Here is a 24,442-nt window from a genome sequence, read left to right as displayed (position 1 = left end):
CTATGTGGTAGCCAGAATTGAGATGGGTGCACATGTGACTTTTAATTGTGGCGGCTTTACGATCACAAGATCTTTTTCCGTCTTTGGGGTCGGAAAAGTCAAAACGCTTAATTTGTTCAATTGCATGCTCGCTGGCAACATGATAGACTGAAAGTAATGCAAACGCGCAATGATAGTATCCTGCGTTATCACTTTGCATATAAACAGAGTTGACTCTGGCATGATTTCCTTAAGTTGACGAAAGACGTCATCAATGATGGCGAGTACAAAGTAGCTTTCCTGATCACAGCTTTCGAAGGAATGAACGAAAGTCGATAATTCAGATCCATCTTTAGCATTAGTTCTCAATGCTACACTGATATGCCAGGGTATGCCACATTTTCCGAACCAATCGCTTTGACTTTCACGAAATTTCCTCGGCAGGAAGTTCACTACCACGTACATCACCACTAACACTGCCCGTGCATCAAGATTTTCCAGAATTTTATGTCTTGCAGCATTCTGATTTATAACGCGAAGAAGATGGGCCTTACAAGGTTCAATACTGTGAGACTGATATTTCGTACTCTAGCTCGTTTCCTTCTTCAGCGCTACAGTTAATACTGCCAATAACTGATCTAACTTCATGAAATAATGTTGGGAGAAGTTCGTATCAATCACATTTTGAATTGCGTTCATGATTACGTACAGACTGTGGTGTAATCGTTATCTTGAGGATAACTGCGGGCATATGTCCGACAATGATCAGCGACCGTCGAATCTTTAGATACGTGGACCTTAAAAACAAAAATAACTACTTAGTATATACCAATAAGTGAATCTAAAAGCACAATGTACCAACCTGGCATAAGAAAAACGTATACACAGGTTACTTTGGCTCTGATATCAAATGTTCATAGATCCTAAAATAACACGACACTATATACTAAAGTCATTCTTCGCATCACCTATCCTGGCTTTTTCGGCCACAAATTCAAGCACCATAGTTAGTGCCAAGAAACTCAGTGTTTTTGTTTTCGTTCCTTGGGAGAAAGGCATTACGAATATACTGAATATGTCTATCTTTCCAGAATTTTACTCTGTTCAATCCGTTATGATTTATTATCCCTTTAAGGTGCACTAACGTGGTAGCAAAGCCAAGAAAGCTGAAACATCCCAGACCGAAACAATCTTACCTTGTAGTCACCTTTTAGATAGCTAGATGATTCGCTAGGTAAAGTTTCTCTTTCTGCACCTCGGCCCACGTGAAACCTTTTCCATAATTATCTCCAAGTTTGTCAATCACTTCTTCTGGTTCGTCGAAAGCTTTGGCGCCGGCAGCTGAAACAGTCCAAACCTTGCAGAGATTTCCAAATGGATGCAGAACATACACTGAGAACTTTGAATAGCGTGCTGCGACTCACTGGTACGAAGTCCACATCACTGCAGTAGCTTAGATACTGAAGGACAATATACTCAGGGATGAGACATCGAACAACATTGAGAACCTTTATTTCCGTATTTGAGGACAGTTTCAGAGTTTTCTCGCCAAAAGGCAAGTCTTGAATTATGTGGGTACCGGCGATGAACGACCAAAAATGATCGAGTTTTTTCTGGCACAGTGTACATTCTTGTGCCTTTAACAAATTGTACGTTTGTACCTCTGCCGTGGAGCAATAAATGATGTCTAGCTATGTTAAAACGATGCCTGGACAAATTAGGTATTCGATTCTGCAAATCTTTGAAATTCACCTTACCCACCATGATGGACAAAATCTGCCTTCGAGAGCTCCAATAGTTTGCGTTGATATAACATTCGGCCAAACCTTCCATCAGAGAGGAGTCAATAGCACTTTCTTCAAGCTCTCATTTAACCAGTGAAAATAATAAAGTTTCATTTTCCCCAGGAACAATTTCATCCAAGCATGCAATGACAACCTGTACTAGCTTTCCAGTATAAAGCCTTATTGTCCGCTCGGAAGCTTCTGCCCATGGACAGGTGTTTCTAGGGAATGGCGAATTGGACTTATTTCTCTTGAAATCAGGAATTTATTCAACTTCTCCCTTGATGTTATAGTTTTTTCTTCGGCAAAAGATGGTTCATAGAGATTACTTTCTAATATAGGACTTGATATTGGGGTAAAAGAGATTTCATCTTCCTCTTCTTCTTCTTTTAACTCCTCCCCTTTATCCATCTCTTTCTAAACCACAACAACAAAGGAAAGAGAAGAGAATAAGAGGGAAAATTTAAATGATCAGAAGGAGAAAAATACAGAAAGGAAAAAGGGGGAGGAGGGGGGGGGAGGAAAAAGATTAGAAAAATGGATTTAAATCCACGACAATTTATTGAACAGGGGTCAACTACAGAAACCAATCATTTGTTCCAGTCTCCTCGCGGTTATCTTTCCTTTTGAGTTCTATTTAAGAGAGAGTACAGATTAAAACATGTCAAAATCCCATATAAACAGAAAACTTTCTTTGCATTACGGAAGCCGATAGCATAGCTTTTTTAGCAGTACTAGTTTCCTGTAACTAGCCCCAGCGAAAATCCGCGGGAACCAGCCAAATATTCTACGCATTTTGAGACAAAAAAAGTATGGTGTGATGAGTCACCAGTCCCCTCTAACTTTATAGAAACAAATAAATTGAATAGGGAGAACCTGCTTGGTGTGTTTTGCCTGATACTTAACACAATGACAGAGGCAAGCTGACTATAAATATCATAATGGGGATCGAAGCTTACCAGATTCAATTTTTCCATCTGCATTAATACGGCACTGGAGTCAATGGAACGAGAAGTCGAACTTACCACGACCGTAGACTCTTCTTCTTCTGCTGTAAGCAGCTTAAGGGTTTTTCGACAAGATGCGCAAATACCTAAGAAAATTAAAGTCAAAGGCTTTAAGCCTTTTTTTTTTTTAGGAAACGAAGAGAATTCAGTTGAGTGAAACCAAGTTTTCAAAATGTAAACTTACCTGGGCCTATTTGAAGAAACACTCAAGTTTTCTTTAAAATTATTCACGATTCTTCGGTCGCCTTTCGGCCACTTTTTGCCTCTTCTGTCATAATTGAATAATGCCTCTGGCACTCTACAACTAGCAGTAGATCCCCGCCGCCAGCCCAAATCAAGTTTTTCGCGATGAAAGGGACAAACGGTCATAGAATTTATGTTTGCAGGTTGAGTTAATACTGCTGCTCGGCTGAGGATAAGGTCAACTTCGTCCTCTAGACCGGAAAATCCCAGGCTTGCTGTATGGTTGGAAATTGGTTTTGAACAGGCCAGTAAAGGGATAATTTGTGCTTCTTTTTTCCTGTCTCTAGTGTCAAATCCCCACATTCCTTCTACGATAGACTTAAAAGAACGGCACGGCTCCATATTCACTCAATAACACGCGTTGCAACTCGCTGAGCTTACCAACGTTTCATTAAACCTGTTACAAAGTGACGACTCCACTTTAGACTACAAAGAAATTGTCTCAGTTCGTTCAAAACAAACAAAAACTAACACCTGTTTTTGATTAGTGCCGACATTCTTAATTAAATATGATAGCAACGACGTTTTTATCATTACACAAGGTTTTCCCGGGGCAACACCGCGAAACTTTTTTTTTGCTCAGGTAATGATTTCTCTCCAGCGATCACATTTGTCACTCTTTTGCCTTCATTTGTTCTTAAACAGAGTTCTGTTTGTCTTTGCTTTTTTCTACGTATAGACTTAATGTATTCTGCTTAACTTTTTAGCTGCTTCTGTCAAGTGTAATGTGCGTTGCAGTGTCATGTTACGCGCGGGACAAGTTTAAAAATCGATTCCTTCGCTCTGAATCAATTCCTCAAAAAATCTTTTAGGGCTCTAAAAGAACAACTCTTTGACTTTTAAACACTAGGTTTTCATTGAATTATATGCAGTACCATAAGTTTAAATAATTGGCTCATTTTAGATAAGTTTTCTTCTCGATAAAAATAAGTCGATCAAATTAAATTAGATAATAAAAGTAATGGTCGAGAATTGCTAAAAATTGTTTTAACGGTATTTTTTGACGTCGTTCAGATTTTATTGCCCTGGATTGTTCTATTTTGTAATGCAAGGCGTCATGAATTGTCCTAAATTTCGCATTGAAAAAGCGGGGTTTTTTTACAAAATTCAATGATTATCGATTTTCTCGAAAACTAATCGATATTCAGCAAAACGAACTAGCAGTGTTTTGTTTTACATTGAGGTCTACCTAACATGAGATTATGGGCCAAATTGATTTTTGAGCTGTTGCCACGAAATTTTAAAAATGCTTGAATTTTGGTAACGTTTGCTCTTAAGTTCGAAACTCAACACCTAAAAAAACACTTTGAGTGAGTATGAAAAACCATACCCATTCCGTTGTTAATCTCTTTTCTCGCAACTAACCTATAATTGAATTACTTGGTTACATCAACTGAGCTGATTATGAGTTGGTACAGCGACTAATTACAGTATCAAATCAGTTGGAAAAAACAAATTACTTCGTAATATAACATAACCAAAGTAACGCGCGCGCTCTGATTGGTCAATTTACCTCGTAATATAATACCCCTCACATCATTAATAACTTCCGATTAGTCATAAGTAATATCACTGAACGTGAATATTTAACCTGTCTACTAGTCTTCAATCATGCCCTTTACATACAATTGCTACAGTCAAACCTGTCTTTTTTCCATTTTTTTAAAACATGACTACAGCGTAGTTTAAAACATTTCTCCACATTAGATAAAAGCAAAGGACCCGTCGGACCTTTGCTGGCTTGTTCAAAGGTCCATCGTTCACTGGTACCCTAATTAAACAGCTGCGATCGTCAGAGAAAGGCCTTCTTCGCATATTATGTCTACAAATATAGATATCGGGGTACTACAAACAACATACAACCTTACTAAACTTTGTTCTTTCTTTGGTCGTACAAATGTTGCTTAACGGTAAAATTTAGGTTCCTCAACCCGTCAGCTAACTTGATTCAAGTAGTATCATCTCGAGTAATATTTGGGGGCTCTTGCGGTGCAGTGAATCTTATTAATTCCGTTATAAAGTTGCAGTGCTTTGAAGTATCAAAAGTTGCAGTGCTTTGAAGTATCAAAACAACAGTGTTGTTTTGATACTTCTGACCCTTCCACGTGCCTCTTACGCTGAGAGCACATCTATGGGCAGGTCTCCTATCTAAGCAAGACTATTTGGTGCACTTCAGTTAATCAAAAAAAGACGGTAATTTATTGTGAGCAAGAAATATTTTATAGATATATGTAATTTATTATAATTAAAATATGGGGTATAGTTAATATGGGGATTAAGTTCCTCCCTCTATAACCCAATTGTAATGTATTGTAATGTAATGTAATGTGAATTACTATTACGATTACAATAAAGCTGTTATATAAATTACATAAAAAGGATTTTACCATCTCTTAACTCTGAGCGTTCCGATGGTTTAGCTGCTTGGATCGAGAAACTCGATGTGACTAAATTACTTTGGTGCCGAGCTCTTTGGCTGTCAGAGACAAAGACTAGCTAATCAACCAAGTCAAACAGTAGCGATAAAATGCTTTATAGGTCACTGTCAAACTGGTCCTCTTTGTGAAAGGTGTAGAACAGTGACACATAAGGAAAATACTCCGGCGCTGAGGCATAAATATCATGGTAACACAATCAATATACTGTGTATCAAAATACATCAACGACAGCCGAGAAACCAAAAATTAATGTTTTATACTAAAAAATATTTTCTACAGAAAGGTGATCAAGGAGAAATAGGTTAATCACTTTGAATAGTGTAAGTATTTAGCATAGCAGACAAACTATTTCCTCTTGAACACAACTACGTTTACGAGGAACATCGTCTAGCCGTGCGAGCTACTACGTACTTCGCTATAGCATACCGATCTTTAATCGGTGACTACAATATACAACTCGCCGTTGTCTTTTGAGTAGAAACGGCCGGTGTAGGTAAGAGACGTGGCCTTTAGAGTAGTTTTGACTCTATAGATGACCATAAAGTAGTATGCATTATGGGCTTCCTTTCCGTTTCTATGTCAGTAACAGAAAGAACAATGCAAGTAAGAAACATAAGACCTGCTAAACGAGAAAACGGTATATTACTATCCATGTTTTAACTACAAGAACACAATTCAATCGTTTTAGCTATTAATTACTAATAGAGTGGACAACACACCGTCTATGTGGCATATAAAATACGTGTAGAAACCTCCAAATCGCCTTACCTGTTTCAAAGGGGATAACTTTAATTTCGCAATGATAAATGCTTTGATCTACTATTCAACGATTGCACAGTAAACTAGCAAAACAAATTTGTTCAGAACACGTGCAGAATCCCTCACGTGAAGTCACTGATATGATTTATTTTGGCTAAAACCAGTGGAACCCATCTGTTCAATTTAATTAAGAGAGGATGAGGAATTTTATTCTCTCTGGTTTTGATAAAGGGTGACTTTCAATTCAATGTCGAAGGTAGTCAAAATGGCTTTGGTTTTGCTTTACTTGCTATGTGATTGGTGTGAAAAACTAGTTCCACTCAGTAAAATGAAAAAAAAAGATCAATAAAAACATGATCGCTTGCGCCCCCCCCCCCCCTCCCCCTTGCCTTTGTCAATTTCCTTGTCTCTACTCAGAGTTGTTCTTATTGGTTCCCAGTTATATTTGTCTTTGTTTTGATCGCCTGTCATGATAACTTGGTTTTCGGACACTCCATCGGAATGTGTTCTAATTACGCTTACAACCTAATAGTAGGCGAATTTTAATCTACTTTTGACATTTACCCCAAGTTAATGACTTTGATCTCTAAAATCTCCTTAAGTTTACTTGTTCTGTGAGCCATCATAGACAAAATTTAATCAACTAAATCAAACATGTTTTTCACAACGCTGTTGAAATTACTGTCAAAATGATCGTCCTTGAAGTCGGTGTACACGTATTCAAAGGAACTTGCGATTGACTTGAGCAATCCCTTACCAGCCCTGTGCTGTCTTTCGATGGTATTCGATGCTAGGCTTTCGATCACTTTTTCGCAAACAGGGCAGGTTTGTAGGCATTCTCTGATGCTAACACGAGGTTTTCCATTCGGAATGTGAACAGGACACCACATCATGTCTTTCCTTCCCTGGCTCGATAACCACATGGCAAAGGCCACCATTCCTGACACTTGGGGGCTAAGTTCCTTGACAGTTTTCTCTAATCTTCTCATTCCTGGGAGAAGAATAGCTCGAAGGTTCTCGCCGTTAAGATCAGAGAATTCTTTATACTTCTCCAGCCTCTGTAGACTCAGTTTTGCCAGCACATTCCGGCAGTCGTCACCCACATAGCTCAGCCTGTACTTCTGAACAAGAAGCAGAATCTTCATGGCATTATCCTTCGTTTTGGGCTCATTTCTGAGACAGGTGGGACACAGGTCAAGGACTGTCTTAATTTGGTACTCTTCAGCAAGCTTGAGCAAGCGTTCTACATTATCCACTGAAACAAAAATCAAAAGAAATCTACTATATATTCATTAGATCCACTACGTAAGGACTCAAATTAATCTGACTTAGGACCGCTCGACAAAGCAACTAGAGATAAAAAGGCGAGAATCTGCCCACTCTGTCTTTCCTACTCACTCCGTAGAACAGACACTAGTAGGGACTTTAAGCAAACCACGACGGCTACGGCAACGAGAACGTGGAAAAACAATAGATCTAATTGACAGAACAATAGCCCAACACGTGCGTTTTAAAACTTTGTATATTTCTTAGCCGTCCTTTGCAAAACAACAACGCGAAATCCCCAAAATTGCGTCGTCTGCGAAGCGAAACCGCGGCGGCAAATTATTTTAATTTACATTTGGAACTCAACGCTACTTTTATGCGTTATGTTGAGTTTGAAGTCTGGCGCCTTATGAGACGGTAAACACATGCAGCCATTTTCGAAATTCTAACTAAAAGTAGAAACTCCTTTTTTAATCGACGTCTTCCGTGCCGTTACCGTTCTGGCTGCTTGAAGTCCCTACTAAGATTTGGTTTGGGAATTGGTTAAACTAATTGAACAGGATTTCTATATAAAGACATCGCACAATAAGTGTCTTAAAGTCTCCGTAATTCTACTTGTCATCAGGGCCGAATCTCAAAAGCTTCTGTAATCGATGAGCTACAGTCGTTAAACCATGACCACTGAAGTTGAGCCAGGAAGCATTACTTAAGTAAGCATATTCCCTGCCGGTATTAAACCATGCAAGGTATGTTATCCAATCGAATACCGTGGAGACCACACAAGACTAAACAGTACTCTGGGAATTCTTGCTGCAGAAAAGCCTGAACTTTTACTTTCGACACTTACTTGTAATTTCGTCCCTTTCTTGTGGGTATAACTGTTTGAGAAGATTCAGTATATCGTCTGCGTCCTTTCCAGGTAGAGTGATCTCAGCATTTGAAGTTTCTTTGGATTCAGATTTAAGCATGGTGTTAAACACTGGCGAACTCAAAGTTAACATAAAACGGTGAACGTAAAACTTTACACCATTGACAACAAGAACCAAGTTGCTCTCCTCCCACGGATGAGAAAATGGATTCCTTGCAACCTCGATTGGTTCTAGTTCCTCTTTACTTCCTCTGTAAACTCTTGTACAAATTCCAATCCCGTATTTATAGCCTCGTCCTCACATTCATCTGCGATGATGCTTTGCTGTACTTCGTTCAAGAGCCATTCCACGTCCTCATGTCCGCCCCTTTCAGTTTTTTCTGATGCATCAAGCTTTTCCCAAGGACGCGGAATTTCATAGTTCCTTGTCTTTTTTCCTGCATAATTAAGAGTAAATTTGGCACCCAACTGAGAAAACTCATATCGAAAAAGGCACTTTGTTTTATCAAACACAATCTTTCATCTATGCAGAGCTCTCCTTTTTAACTCGTGGGTACGCGATAGCGTACAAACAAGTTATTGCAGGCACTTTGGGATATGTAAACTGCGTGGGTTCTTCGTAATTTGTCGTAATTAGTCGGCCCTGAACTCGAGATCTATCCATCCGAAGAGGTCCGAAGTCTTGGCGCCATTGTGATTGCATCGATCGTTGCGATGTTTATTGTTTTTACAGGGCTGTTTCGACATTTACTAAATTAAAATGGACTTCGACTTAAAGACCAAATTTGAAGGTCTTTGAATCACCCATGCGCTAAACATAACGAGGAGAAATTCGCACGGAAACATATACCCATGACTTAAAAGAATTCTTAATTTACAGCATTATAAAAAAGGGGGGGAAATGTATATAACAAAATAAATTTATATGTAAAAACCTCTCCTGCCAAAAATCGTATTTGGACACTGTCTACAGAGACATCAGTATATCCATATCACCACTAAGTCAGTAAGTAAAACTGTCAGGGAAAATTAAACTACATATACCATAAGCTGAATTTGGCATTTAAGAAGTAACCACATTGTCAGCAAAGTTTATCAAATCATTAGCTTATACGGCTGTTTCGACATTTACTAAACTGAAATGGACTTCGAATGTTTCAGATTAGTGCTATGATTAACTTGAATTGAAGACTGAATTTGATAGATCTTTGAAACCAGCCCAGGCATAAAAGTCGCTATCATGTTATGGTGAACATCACATACCAGACAGTAAAGCAGCAGGTACTGACAGCCGGTAAAAAAAAAAGCCTTCACAAAAGCCTACAAATTTTCGCTAAAAGCTAAAAATTATTTTGAACCCTGGTGAGCAATATATATATTTTTTCCTAGCCAGCTGCTTTGATCAAATTTCGTTTCCCTATTTTTGGATGGAAAGGCTATTAACTCCGCACAAGAATTTCGTTTCGAGCTTATTTTTGCAGGATATATATTTTTTGAATTCACTTAGCCCCCCTCTAGATTAAAACGACATAGTTGGATCGTACTCAGATTTAAAATTTGATGTTGACAGAGAAGCCAGCTGCACATACCCAGAAAAAAATTGACCTATGTAATTCCCCACGGGGGTTTCTATCACATACTCAAGTACTATAATTTCTATGCTTGCAATGGTTCTACTGTCTATCTTCTTTTAACACCTTAGTTTACTGATAGCAACTTTACAAAAATATATCTCTTATACTTTATCCACGAGTTGGCCATGCCACAGTCGGCCTTTGATTTATCTTTAATTTGTTTTTGCTACTGCCAGTGGTTACCATTTTTCATGCAAGAAGAAAATTCAACTCACCGACATCGTAGGGAGTCTTCCTTCGGCACGCAGACGTCTTTGGAATAAGGCGTGCATCCATGCTTTTCAACGTTATCTGATCGTTGGCAGCTTCAACGAAAAGCAAAAAAAAATCATTGTTTAGGAATCTTAAATAGCGGTACTTCTTCCCCCCCCCCCCCCCCAAAAAGAACACTTTTTAATAATCTTGACTAGCGGTACTTCTTGCCAGTAAATGAACTGCAAATCCGTTAGAATTAAACCATACAGGAAAATCATACCAACAGATAAATAAAAACTCGTTATTTAGTAATCTTAGGAAGTTTGATCGGGCCAGCAGGTGTCGTAACAGCGCTAGCCGAAAAATGGTTAAGTTTGATTTTGAACTTGATTGCCTTTAGATAAAAGTTTATTACAGTACTTTAACAGAGATAAAATGGAATCCTCATCAACGGATCCTCCTGAACAGTATACTAAGTCGCGCGTAGCTTACACTCGTGGGTACCTTGCATAAAAAATGAGACAGACTGGAAACCACAACTGTATGAAGCCAGAATCTTGAAGTGCGAGTCAAATAATGCGAACGACCCAAATTCAGTAGCCTTTATAGCGCCCCTTAGCCAAGCGCATCATGATGAACTTTCGACTGGAGAACACCCGCATAACATAAACAAGACAATGATGAAATACTCCGCGGTCACATTCATTCATTGTCTGTCAACAATTTTCCAAATGAAGGTACAGACACAGGGAAGACTTTGGTGACAAGAAAGCGACTGAACAGAGAAGCCAGATTCTTCTAAAAAATTCTTAGCCGTTACACTTTTATCATGATGACGTTAAAATGTCCTTGTCGTGGGTGAAACCGAAACCTGAGTGCCTTTGATGCACTGACGTGTTGACCACGTCAATAAGCATGTAATTGGTGTTTCACTGTAATTGACGCACAGTAATTGTAACGCACTGTTAGATTGTGACGAACAGCGATGCGTCCTTAGGTGAGCATCCCCTGTATTTCACCTTAATACACCGATTCAAAAAATGTCGGACAGCTCGGCTCGCGCGGATGGACTGGTGGTGAAAATAATCGAAAACGAGGCTAGTCAGTATACATACCATCAACATCGAGTCTGTCCATATAGGATCATAGAGAGCTTTTTCATCATGCCAACGTAAAAGTTGCTGTGTGCCGAAATGCACACAAACTGGCTATTTAGAAGACAACGGAAGGCTTGTTTCTTTCTACAACTTTCCAAAGGACTTGATCTTGCGTAAAAAGTGAATTCATGCCATACGAATGGACGAAGGGAAAAACTTCACGATCGTGAAGTCAACTAAAGTTTGCTCGCTTCATTTTCGTCCATCTGATCTGCGAAAGTCCTTAAATGGGAGGATTTTTGTAAAAAGTAATGCAGTACCTTACAATTTGAATGGCAAAAACAATCCCCGAAGAAAAGAAAAGCACCAACACAACGATGTTCTCCTCGTCGTAAAGCCCGGAATCAATCGAGTCCCACTTGTGGAAAGTCTGTCACCATCGGTGCGAACTTTGCAATCTCTTCTTTGCATGTCAAATCATAAACAAGAAATGCCACATCAATTTATTTTTCAAAAGTGTATAATGTGCTAGTGACACTTGCTCTTTACTATATGGAGATTTAAATTTTTAATTTTAAATTTTCTGGAAAATTGCAAAGAGGTATTTAAGATCTCATTACTTTGGAGGCATTTTTTTTTTTTGTAGCTGAAACTTTTATTTATGCAAGCTAGGTGAAACATTAACAAGTCGCCAACCTCATTCAAAGGAAAACCACTCTGACACAGTATAAGTATGGTTTGTGAAAAATGGTGTGAACCATTTGGAGCAAATTTGTAGTAATTCTATAATTGAAGCAGAACATGTACAATGTGAATCGTTTGATTCACTCTGTGAACATTGTGAATAAATTTATTGTAAATACAACATGTAATTTAATTTTCTTGATAAAAATATTAGAATTTGTATAAATTAATATTAATAGATGTTCACTGAGTCAACACAGATCATCTTACCTCAAGGTGGAGTGCAAATAATACCTGTGAAATAGACTGCTAACAAAGATTGTTTAATTATTCAAACCTATTTAGTAGTGATTCACACTGACTATTTCAAAGGCATATTATTTGCACTCTACTCTTTGAAGTTATAACAAATGTAACATTAACCACAAGTTACCTGGCTAATATTCTGTTTCTCTTTTATGTACTGATTACATCACAAGTAAGTTTAATTTAGTAGCATTTTAGTCATTCATATTGAATTTGGTAGCAGCTTTGCTGAGAAAATGATTGAGATAAAAAGAAAAGTTTTAATAAACATAGATAAACAATGATGTAATACCTGCGCATAATAATTGTGATTCTTTTAAGTGTGGGCTTTCCATCTATTTCTTCTAAATAAATTGAATCCTGGATCTGAGTATGCATCGAACGGAGACACTGAGAATTTAGATGGAAGGCACTTTATCTCCACTAGACCACATTGTTTAGTGCATTTATTGTCAATGACTAACCATCAGGTGTAGCTCCCAAGAAAGGCACCTCTTAACAAACTATGAAACCAGACTTGAATACTTTGATGGATTGCCTAATACAGAAAACATGTACTTCTGATGCTCCAACAATGCTATTGGCTCGTATTTATTACCGTGAACTGTGTATCTTGACTTCGCATCGAAAGATTAACCCGATTTCGAGACGTGCACGTCGATTTCAGCTCGAGTAAACATAGGTAGCCTTGATAGTTTCGTTGACCATCCATCTAATTTTTACTGCAGTACGTAGTACGAGAATTCGTCGCGACATCGCCTTGTTGTATACTTTAATTTTATCCGGATCGACTATATATTCTTGTCACGGCCCGAACTTATATATTCTTCGACCCTAGAGTAAAATCAATATCTGGATTAAGAACTGGGATTAAGTAAAACAAAGAATCACAAATAAAATTTATATTTCAGAGTCTTTTAACTATATCGAAACAGCCGAGTAAGATCTCTCACCTTTTCACGAATTGTGCCTTCGTTTTAAGTCCCTTGCACGAATCTGCACGGCACTGAAGCAAGAATCTAAGTTCCTACATCTTAAGCTGAGAGAGTATTCTACCCGCCAGAGAAGCTCGACATCACGTTTTTCGTCACCAGTCCATGCGCGCGAACCGAGCTCGCCGCCATTTTTCGGCCCAAATTTGCGTATTTCACCGATATTCAAAACAAACTGAGGTTAGTAGCCATTGCTTCCTGCTTAACAGTGTGTGAAATACATATTTGTATGAGTCGATTGGACACAAATCTTGAACGACTTGTAGTTATCGTACAATTTGGAAGGTCTGTTCCATCCGAACCCGGAAATTTTCGAAACAACGAGAGGTAATACAAGATGAGTCTAAGCGTTTAAATTTTCCCGATTGGCCATTGCAGATATGGTCTCAAAGGTTCTGTTCAATTGCTTTTTTGAACCAAGCTAAGCTTTGCATGGAAACAATTTTCGCAGAATTGGAAATTAACCTGACGGATCGGTAAGACGGTGGTTAGCTACCCACTCTAATTTACAGTGATTGGACTTTAAAATCGATTCGAACGGTTCTATCATGGCGCATCTTCAGTGCAACAGCTATCATAGCAAATAACAAAAATTTCTTTCTTCAATTACATAGTTTAGAACTGCTTCAAGACTTACCTGAAAATTCTGCGTGTCGTGAAATGCAGCTAACCAAATGCCTTCCGAAAAGGTAGGTCACTTTCCGAGAATTGAAGCGGAAGTGAGAGATGCCCGGTGGAACTTCAACATTTCAAGTCAGCGGCTTCACAGGAAACTGATAGTTATGTGGTGTAATGTCGTCCGAAGTTAAAGACGTCTAAAGAAATTGATTGTGAACGGAATTATCGTTAAACTGAGATTCTGGATCAGAAGTGCCTGCCGGTGAAGAACGGTAGTTTAATTCTAATCAAAAATTTGAATTCAGCAAAGACTAGAGTATCAATATCTTACACTGACTCTCCGATTCAGTAGCGTTAAATTTTTACAGAGTTAATTCGAAATTGAAAGTCAAAATCATCAGGAAGTTTGGCAATGCCAAACCAACACAAACAAAAAACAGCAAGTTTAAGTTGTTTTGCCTGGAGACAAATAGGACGAACCCGCGAAACATACCACATCTTGTACTGATACATACGTTAATTGACTACTCCCCATGGGGGCTATTCAAGGCCAATTCTCACCCATCCCACCCCGGGGGAGGACATCCACAACACAGTAATCTGGTGCGTGGGAAATTAAAGTCTCCTACCCCTAACCCAGCAGGAGACGGGGCCTACGAATTATTCGTCTTTATCCGAGAAGACTAGAATATCTATCCATTTCTTGATTATACTAGAAAGGTAGCAAATTCTCCTCACTTATTTTAAGACCATGAGTATTGGTCCGGCCAGGCCGATACTCATGGTCTTAAAATAAGCGAGGAGAATTCATGATCGCGAAGAGACTTAGTAACTTTCTATAAAAACTCGTAAATTTTGCGTAAAGAACAGTCTATTGTCATAAAAATCGCAAGGTAGTCTTCTGATTATTGTTCCATCAATTTCGCATTCGGTAACCCACTTCCCCCTGAGTTTGACTCCTTAGTACTCCCCACCTTTGACGTATCCTCATTGACTTATGATCTTAGTTAAAAATTAAACATATACTAAAGGTAGGAGACATATATGTTGGTATTCACACATATGTTTCATATGTTTCACAGTTCACACATATGTTTCATATGTTTGTTGTTGTTTGATTTATCATCCACGGGTTTATATCGAATTAATTTGATGGCCTGCTCCCAGTTGGCTTGTTAGCTCAATTGGTAGAGCGCTGCACTAGTATCGCAGAGGTCAGTGATTCGAATCCCGTACAGGCCTGAAATTTTTTTCAGGTCTGATTTTCACTATTGCTCAAATAGTGCTTTACTGCGAAGGATCGTTCTCATATACATATGTTGGTATGTTCGAATTTTTCCCCTGTAACCAAAGTAATATCATAAAGAAGAGACAGAGGACAGCACAATGGACAAGGGCTGAAATAAGACTTACGTAACAGAACTTGAGCTCTTTTAACGGGAAAATTGAAATATATATAGAGTAGTCCCTCAGCTGGGACATTTCTAAAATAGCTGGTGGAAGTAGGTTAGATTGACGAAATAATTAGTTAGAATTATTCCATAGCATTTAATACAAATAGTATATAACCTCAAGCATGAAAGTAAAATGTCACCAGGAAGCAACGTCTAAACAAGAGCTAAAAACATTTAAGAGAAAAATTATTAACACCACCCAGGCTTTCACTTGTTCTCTTTTTAGGCAGCCCTTTCACGCAAATTTAAGAGCAGATTGGGAAAATTCTCTTGAAATGATTACTTCCAATGACAGCGTTTGTGCAGAATTTCTTTGAGAGGGCTTACCTATTTAGGCCTCGGCCTGTAACCTGTGTCCTGCAACCCACGACCTGTAACCACTAATCTTCAACGTGGAAACTCCAAACTGTCACCTGCAACCCACATTTTAAGGGCTCCGTTCTAGACCATCCACACTGAGGTGTTGGTCGACCACTCTCAGACAGAGAGAATCTATAGCTGCCACAATCATAAGCAATGCGTCGTAGTTTTGAAGGCCGGAGAAACCTTTAAGTCTGGTTTTCATTAGTTACACAAGCACAAGTGCAGGCACAAATGCAAGCACAAATAAATGTTATTCACCAAAGTGATTTGAGAGAGAGAAAGAGGAAAGAGAGGATTGATAAGTTATTTATGGAATTGATTTGCTTACAAATACTTTGCTTTAAAATACTAGCTAGCCGGCATGAAGAAAGATATTTATGAAAAATGGCAACGAAGGTAGAGACGTTCTCGGCGACTCACGAAAGCGTTACCGTGCCCATGAGCAGAGCCGATCGAATAGGAAAATTCGGACCGCACTGAGAACCAATCGGATTACAAATTTGTTACCGTGTCCTCTGAACAAATAAAATAAATAAAACTAGCTACTATTATCACATTCTTCAAATCTTTATTATTTGTAGCATCTCATTTATAGTTAACAGACCGGATAAGTAAAGCTTTTTTCTTCTCCCCACAGCAGAGGCGAAGAAAAAGTTCAAGAAACTTTGTTACTGGGTTATGTACTAACCACATTCTATCTCGCTAAGTCAGGATAATCAAGTCATCATTTACATCTAGGCAATGATTCTAACATTTGGTCATAAATCATATTTTCCAACTGGCTCAAAAACATGCTCTCTGCGGGCTCTTACATTGTGAGTAGAGCAAACTGAATTTACATTATTTATAAAAAGGGTGCAATTCCTTTTGAATATTGATAAGGTTCTGCTAAAGGATAAGAAGTTGCACAGCGGTTAGATTTCTATGAGCTTTTTTTAAAGCCAAATGAAAATGCTGACCCGAGACTAAGACTAGGTTTACACTAGAGGAGAGTTTTCCGGATTCGTAAATGTTTCCGGATTCATCAATTTTGGAGTATTCGGATTCGTAGGCGTTTACACTGAAAGGATATTCGGATTCCTGACCGTTTACACACAACGACAACTCCGGGAACATTCGAAATGGAATGGTTACCAAGCCCAGTGTTGTTTCGTCGTTCGATCGCAAAGTGAAAATGCCTCCCCCAAAAAAGGCTAGAGTAGATCCAGATGCCACTGAGCCAAATTTGAGTTGGAAAGATCCCAAGCAGTCTACGTCGTCGGCGATTAAGTGTGGCTGACTTTAAACTTCCTTGCAATAATAATTTGCGTTTCTTCAGAAATACTGCGGTACACATGATAAAATTTATCGCCTGAACCTACAACAAGATTAGGCAACCGGAGACCGCCAGCAATGTTAGCACCAGATCCATTTTGGTTTCACCGCCAACTCAAAAGATTGCAGGTGGAAATAATATCCGGATTCGAAAAAAAAAGCGGTTACACGACAAAACTTTCCGGATTCAAAAGTTATCGGATTCAAAGTTCTCACTTTAAATTCCGGATTCAAAATCTCCGGAGACACGGCCAAACCGGGAAGTTTTTATTTCGGATTCGTCCACTTTCGTGTAAACGGCAGAATGAATCCGGTACTAAAACGTTTCGGATTCATCATGAATCCGGAACAATTTCCTCTAGTGTAAACCTAGTCTAAGTGAATCTTCCACAGTAACGTCAAGGTGAGTACTACAAAGATCTCGAAGAACAGATGTTAATTTGAAGTCAAAACGACTAGTGCCTCCATACAGACATTCTTCTTCCTGGCGCCGGCCGATAGAGGTCTGGCCGAAAGAGCTGTGTACTCTGCTGGGAAACAACGAGCCTTTTGATCCTGGATTTGATAGGGAAACTAGCTGCGAAATCATGCTCCTACAAGCAGCGCAGCTTTGCATCCGAAAATTGAGGTCAATTTCTGCTTTATTGTTGTTTGAAAAATGCGCTGGACAACGAATAATTTTTGAATTATGCAAATTTGAATTTAGGCACAACGTCATACAAAACTCCACCAACCCAATAAACTGAGGATGAACCTCGCTAAGTAAATTCTCTAGCCTTTGAACTTTTTGCAGAAACACATTCTGTAGGCTATCGCTGTCTAAATTCTGGAAATACTCATTCTTCGAGATTTTTTTGAGTGCCATGTTTTTTATCAGGTTGTAGCACTCGCTGCGAACACTGTCCAGCCTTTCGTCTTCCCTAACCATGATGGTAACATTTGTCAGGAAGAGTATTCGGATTGCGTTGTGTTCAGACCTCTGCAGAGTCCTCAGGTAGTTAACGCAAAGATCAAAAACCGACTTGGTTTGGTATTCGTCGGCTAACTTCAGGAGATGCTCTGCCTTGGTCACTGTAGAATAAAAACAGTTATTGTTTCAGTGAAAAGGTCACACCTTTAGTAAAATACTTTTTGAAATATCTTATTCTTACAGTAGAACCACGCTCAAAATAATACTAACTCAGCAAGGAAAATTTAAAATGACAATTCCAACTGATGGTTACATATTTATTGAATGTACATTTTTCACGCTGTACAGTGTACAGCTGTATGCTTCACCAAAATGGCATAAATTATGAAAAAATTTCTTCGTAGTAACTCTGGTTATCATTTAATTTTTCAATCTGTTATAAATGTTACTCTTTTGATGGTTACCTTATATATTCTGTAAGTTTTGGGGACATTTATGGCTAATAGGACATTACATGTCCTCCTTTCATATATCCTTTCCTTCAGCCCCTGTACCATTACTCTGCTAATAATTTTCTTCCTCAGTGTATTAGTCTGATTGACGGATAGTTATTAGTTGATATTGTTCCACATGGTTCCTAAAAGTAGATCGCTTTGTTTTCAGAAGATTAGTTATTAACGCGTGGTCATAAGTTGCGAGAAAAAAGACTGAAAAATGAATAAAGGAACTTATCGTCACGCCCTTACATGTGACTCCATCACTCTCTTTTAAGTACATTTGTTTCAGGAAATCTGAAACTTCATTAGCCTTTTTTCCTGGTAAAGGGATCTCTTTAGCTGTTGCTTCCTTGAACTTTGTTGTAAGCATGGCTTTAAAAACCGGTGAATGGATGCTCAGTATCTGTCGATGGACGTGAAACTTTTCATCTTCCACCACAAGCACCAGATCACTATCCTCCCAAGGCTCCACAAAGGGTTGTGTCCCCTCTTCTGTGACCTCTTCTGGCTCTTGGTCACAACCTGTTATTCAAAAGGTAAAAAAACCTCTTTTGTGTCTTTGGCGGGACTTCTTATGCAAATCGCACTCACCATTCTTGACTTCATTTTGTGCATCATAAAACTCCAGTAAACTGGATTAATGCATAATTCAGCTCTTGAAGTACATAGCAGCCAGACTAGAATAATATTTCTTCCTGGGTATTGTTATTAATGAGGTGTGGGGAATCGCTCTAGCCTAAGACACGCCAAAACCTCAGGCGCAAAGCGGAAAAGGATTGGAGGTCAACTGAGGTCAATATGGCGGCCGGAAGCTAACAAAAACATATATCATCGAGTTTTTCCGTGAAAAGCTTATAGTCGTATTCTGAGGGCTCATAAACATCTATATGAGTACTAATTCTCACACAAGGACTGTTCAAATTGCGAAATCCCAGTGGATAAGACACTTTTTTTTAACCTACGTGACAGCATGTTGACATAGTGTCACCCAAAAGCTTAGAAATTCAACCTTGATTTCAGTTATCACAAGGATAAGTTCCCAACCGTTCTGTTCACTAACTAAACTAAAATCTCTGAACGATTGATAATTCCCTATTTTTAATCTTTATGACATCACGTATTTGTCTTTACATGCAAAACAGAAACCTGAGTACCACGCTCCACAAAAGAAAAATCATTCAAGAACATAGTGACTTATTGACCTCCAACCGGTAAATAAAAAGTAACGAATTATCATTTCACCAAAGTAATTATGATAACAATTGTAATATCATAAAAATTTAAAGGTCTTAGCTCGAAATCTTCATGTTCCGCTATCCTCTGGACTTAACAATATTTGCCTAAGCTTCCTTAAATTTCGCCTGTAAATTATAAAAAAAAATTTTTTATTGCAATTCCATTGTGGGAGGGGAGAAAGGAAAATGGTGGGGAAATTAAAAAATCAGGTTTTCGAAGTGGTAATGCATTCTTTTGCTCATTGCCTCTGTAAAGTCGGGGATTAACATATCTTTTATCAAATCTGTAACAGTTTCTCCGATACTCTAAGGTTATGTTGCCGACTTTGCACTAGCAAACAATCACAACACCAAACTTCGCAAAATAAAAAAACCGTTAATTTCAAACGAAGTTTTCGGATAAATAGCAAAACGGTGCGCTGAAGGGCGATGTTCTCAATGATTAGTCCTATCTATAGGAGATAATTACGTGTAATGTTGGTCAGGTGGAAGCAAGGAGTAGTTAAAAGAAAAATAAAGAATGGAGTGCGATTCACACGGATTTGTACCCTCGGAAAAAAGATACCCTCGCAATTAATTTGATCGATACGTTTTATTAGTTTTAATTGTAGTAGGGCCATTATGAAAACTACTGAGTGACCAGTAATCAATGTATTTTACCCTCGTTAAATAAAGTTTTCTTCTTCTAGATCCTCTCATCCTTATAAAAAAAAACATACAAACAAACAAACAAGCAAACAAAAAACATAACAAAAATATGAATTGTTTAACAAAAAAATCAGTGGTCTCAAGTTACTGAGGAAGGGTTTATCTAATGCTTGGCATTAGGGAAAAATGGACTTGACATTTCCTTTTCGAAACGCTGCAACCACGAGGTAATACAGCAATGTTAGAAATGTGGGAAAATAATGCACCGCAGTCGTAGGCCGCACACCACCTGCACTCGTCTTTGTTATGACTTCCGCTGGGCTTTTTGTCAGCCATTAGTGTAGACAACAGTCCTTCTTACGACTACGCGCAATGGAACGATAAGACTACTCGCCAGATCCGCAATGTTCGATGAAATGATCCACCTCTAATGTATATAGAAAATTCGATAAGTGTCCATCTACGTTTCATGTTTACAAGTCTACCTATATTTATGATATTTGACTGGATCCGCTTTCAAAACATAAACGTTTGGCACGATTTTTCCATTTTTGTTACGGAAGAAATGTGCATAACTGTACGATGAACATGGAATTCATCTTCCACCACAAGAGTCACATCACTTTCTATCTTTTGTCATCAGTTGAATCAGTTCCTATTGACGGATTATAACCTCGTCTTTTAAAACTGCTTGAGACACAGGGAATTAGTTATTCACTTTCTCTTTTGTTGAGCCTCCGTGAAAAAAGAATGTAAATTATTTGAAACAGTTAAAAGTAAAATCAATTCAGTCGATAGGAATCGACCTAAAATCGAAGCCCAGATCCACAGACTGCGTTAAGGCTGACTTAGAGCTCACACAAGTCACGCAAACATATCATCAATAAATATCACTTGACTAGGAAAATAAGAAACCGATTTAATACTTCTACGCTAAAGGAAAAGGCAGCTTCATTTTTTCCACCAGAAAAGCACCCGCCTAACAAGGCTCTAAGGCCTAGCAGGACACAAACGATATCGAGTCGGTCCAGCTCGCAAAAGCGCCATGAGACTAATACAGATCTATTAAGCGTTATGCGTTTAAGTTGAGGTCAGGATAAGTTATTTGAAACAAATATACAGCACGGCATTAAGAAATGTTTCCTTATAACCCCATTCCATTCGGATTTAAAGCATTAGTCCCAAAGGTAAATGTATTGCTTTTCGCCAGTGTTTTCTTTCATCGAATGACTTTATGCATAATGAAATATGGGACTTTACGGAAATCTTGCCCGACATTCCACCTCAATTAATGTGCTTTTGTAACGTTACTGATTAATCATGGTGTTCAAAATGTATGCAGGCTCGGGCACATAACACTGGATCCTTTGAGGAATTGAGGTACGCAGAGCTAAGAAAAATACGCTTACAAACTGTGGGGTTAAATTTTCGCTCATATTTGTCAACTACCTGTTTTATCTCAATTCTGAGAATCAGCATAAAGGGATTTTTAAAGCACCTGCAGACGCCTTTAATGAAACGGCTTTTGAATTTGGTAACATTATTCTAAGTTACGATACTGAAATGAAGTGACTTCACAGCTGTGAATTCACCTAGTAGAAGGGACGAACACTTGTATTCCAAGCGCAATTTAACAGTTCCGTAAGAATGGGTCAAGAACCGGTTGAGGATTTTAGCCACACTCACTCTGTTTCAAATCTAAGGAATCACACCTCACGTCAATCTTCTTTTTCCTCGATAAAAACTTACCAGCGAGAGGTGGTGTCAAAATATTAGGGAGACTGGCGTTTGTACCATCACTTGCAGGTTCAATATTCAAAGAGGCCATTTCGCTTGTGGATGAAATGTTTTGAATCGTCTTCCTTCCACGAACTTTGTAATTTAACACCAGAGAAGAATATCAATATCTTTCTTAGAAAAGTACTCTTTCCAGTCTCACTCCAGGGCTCGAAATTAACGCCCGCAAACTCGCAAATTTTGAGGGATTTTGATTACCTGCGAGTGAGAAAAATATCCACTAACAAACTTTTGTGGGTTAGAATCATCCATGTCTCCCAAACCTTTGGAAAAAGCTGTTAGAACGCAAGGAAGAATATACGGGCGACATCTGAGGCGGTATAACGCCGAGGCTCTCTGCCACACTTGCGCATTCGCGTGTTACTGTCGTGGGTTTGGAGCTATCATTATCATTACATATATCAGAAATAACTACTTTCTTCAAGGGTGCCAGTGCTAGTGGCGATGAATTTGCTAGTGGTCTCATCAGTCTACTAGCGGAAAAATATCTTACTAGCAAAACTTTGCGAGTGGACCAAAAAGTTAACTTCGAGCCATGCACTCGGCTAGAAATTTCTGTTTCCTTCCTTCAAAGCAGCTTGCATTGACTACACTTAACCTTATCGAAGTGACCATGGCTTATCCAAAAAATGTTTGCACATGTGAATGAATTAGAAAAATATCTGGCGAGCGAGTTCAATTAATCTTGAAGAGTAACGTTCAAGTAATATCTTCCGTCGCGTATCTCAGCCCGATTATTTTTTTACATTTTGAGTTGTCTTGAACCATTTTATGAAGACAACTACCTCTCATGAAGTTTGGTTCACACAGAATTTATTGAACATCAATATGATGATACAACACATAGCAGTACTGGCAGAAATCCAAGTAGGAACTGAACTCATAGCTGGTGGGAAACCTAGATCTGGTAACAGCTAGTTTGGATGAACATAAAGGTTATTTTGACATGAGGTCTCTATTTAAAGACGTAGCCTTTTTGGGACTTTGGTTAGTAATATCAATCGACTGGCGAAAGAATAAATAGTTTGTACCTAACTTAAATGTAGCCACTTTAAAGGAAGTGTTAAAGAATGGAATTTAAATTGAAGTGCAGTTGATTACATATTCCCTTTCCTCTATTAAATATTTATAACCACAGAAAAATCATTGGTGAGGTGTTAACAATTTTGTCGATGCTTGTAGTTCAAGGTTTTACATAATAAGAGTCTTAAACATTTTTGTTGATTTTTGTTGTTTGGGGAAGTGCACTCGATGTAAACAAAGCAGGTGGATTGGCAATATCTGTGGGTGTGCTAGAATAAAAGTTGATTTCTAGTAACTTTTCACCTATAAAAGACATTTTGAATGCTAAGATGAATAAGAGTACTTTGGGAAAAGATCACCAAAAATCCTATATCTCTCCACAAACTTCTTCACTCGTTGCGAAAAACGGATAGCTACGGAGCCCTGCAAGGGACACACATCTTTTCTATTTTAGTGCCACTTTTAGTGCCACTTTTAGAGCCACTTTTGGTGCCACTTTTGGTGCCACTTTTGGTGCCACTTTTGGTGCCACTTTTGGTGCCACTTTTGGTGCCACTTTTAGTGCCACTTTTAGTGCCACTTTTAGTGCCACTTTTAGTGCCACTTTTAGTGCCACTTTTGGTGCTACATTTAGTACGGTTTTTAATGCGATTTTCACTGTCAGCGTGGTTCAAATTGCAGGCGCCCCACTTATGCCTTTTACGCCAACGTCTTCTTCAAGCAGTTCTGGTTTTATCCTCCCCCACATGTTTGATAGTCACTGTCGCTATGAAGATTTGTTCAATATTCTTTATAGCAACTATCTGCACCACGTCAAGGGCCGTGCTTCCTAATTATTTGCCTGCAACCAGAGGTAACGCTCTCGCTCGAGACGAACTAATCGAAACATACTTTAAAGAATAGAAGCATGGTGGGGACGTTTGAGACAGGCATGTGCAGATTGGTGGATAGAGTATTTTAAGAACTTAAGAGATTCTGGTTTTTACAAAGATGAGAACGTTATACATCGAGAATGCTTGAAATTCTGTTTTATGGATTTGATGCAAGAAGAGCTAATCCTGGAGTGGAATGTTCATAGAATTAGACCATCTACCAATCTGAAATCCCCTTCTGGAAAGCTAGATATTCTTTACTTTCTTCCGGAGCTGAAAGGTGTGCAAGATTATTCTGCCCCGATCGATGTAGACGAAATTGAAATTGCAGAGGATATGTGCGCAACGCGACCACAAGCAAAAGGATGTTGTCCTGCCTTCAAGGATCTGGCAGAAATGATAATGATGGAGGACTAGCGACTAGACACGCCCCTTACTATCGACGAGGCTTCCCAGCTA

General features: G+C 38.6%; 2 protein-coding genes and 1 pseudogene across 4 annotated transcripts; all 3 read right to left on the bottom strand.

The window, feature by feature from the left end:
- On the bottom strand, positions 1-1,758 carry LOC148725666 (uncharacterized; annotated as a pseudogene).
- Positions 1,759-5,189: 3,431 nt separating this feature from the next.
- Positions 5,190-14,028, bottom strand: LOC111333971 (uncharacterized). Of its 3 annotated transcripts, none has more exons than XM_022939641.2 (4): positions 13,890-14,028; positions 10,194-10,283; positions 8,324-8,781; positions 5,190-7,465 (listed from the first exon to the last, which is right to left on the bottom strand). In XM_022939641.2, the coding sequence occupies exons 3-4, from the start codon at positions 8,475-8,477 to the stop codon at positions 6,846-6,848; spliced, it is 774 nt and encodes a 257-aa protein (XP_022795376.2). In that variant the 5' UTR covers positions 8,478-8,781; positions 10,194-10,283; positions 13,890-14,028; the 3' UTR covers positions 5,190-6,845. The 3 variants fall into 3 exon arrangements, with proteins under 3 accessions (XP_022795376.2, XP_022795385.2, XP_088586425.1); XM_022939650.2 differs by lacking the exon at positions 13,890-14,028 and adding an exon at positions 13,214-13,308; XM_088730299.1 differs by lacking the exon at positions 13,890-14,028 and adding an exon at positions 11,591-11,610.
- A 2,207-nt stretch (positions 14,029-16,235) lies between these two features.
- Positions 16,236-22,412, bottom strand: LOC111334904 (uncharacterized). The gene is made up of 3 exons (XM_088730295.1): positions 22,041-22,412; positions 18,658-18,930; positions 16,236-18,072 (listed from the first exon to the last, which is right to left on the bottom strand). The coding sequence occupies exons 1-3, from the start codon at positions 22,117-22,119 to the stop codon at positions 17,360-17,362; spliced, it is 1,065 nt and encodes a 354-aa protein (XP_088586421.1). The 5' UTR covers positions 22,120-22,412; the 3' UTR covers positions 16,236-17,359.
- Between the last annotated feature and the right edge of the window lie 2,030 nt (positions 22,413-24,442).

The sequence above is a fragment of the Stylophora pistillata genome, chromosome 8, assembly GCF_964205215.1.
Source record: "Stylophora pistillata chromosome 8, jaStyPist1.2, whole genome shotgun sequence".
NCBI classification, from domain to species: Eukaryota; Metazoa; Cnidaria; class Anthozoa; order Scleractinia; family Pocilloporidae; genus Stylophora; species Stylophora pistillata.
Note: the sequence above shows the minus strand (reverse complement) of the source record. Positions and strands in the feature narration are given on the sequence as shown.

Bases quoted from the DNA above. Each gene is read 5' to 3' on its own strand.
- LOC111333971 (XM_022939641.2), bottom strand. From the start codon at position 8,477: ATGTTAACTTTGAGTTCGCCAGTGTTTAACACCATGCTTAAATCTGAA. The intron at 7,466-8,323 runs GTAAGTGTCGAA...TTTTTGTTTCAG, and splicing joins AGAAAGGGACGAAATTACAA to TGGATAATGTAGAACGCTTG.
- LOC111334904 (XM_088730295.1), bottom strand. From the start codon at position 22,119: ATGGCCTCTTTGAATATTGAACCTGCAAGTGATGGTACAAACGCCAGT. The intron at 18,931-22,040 runs GTAAGTTTTTAT...TTTGAATAACAG, and splicing joins TTTGACACCACCTCTCGCTG to GTTGTGACCAAGAGCCAGAA. The intron at 18,073-18,657 runs GTAAGGGCGTGA...TTTATTCTACAG, and splicing joins AGAGAGTGATGGAGTCACAT to TGACCAAGGCAGAGCATCTC.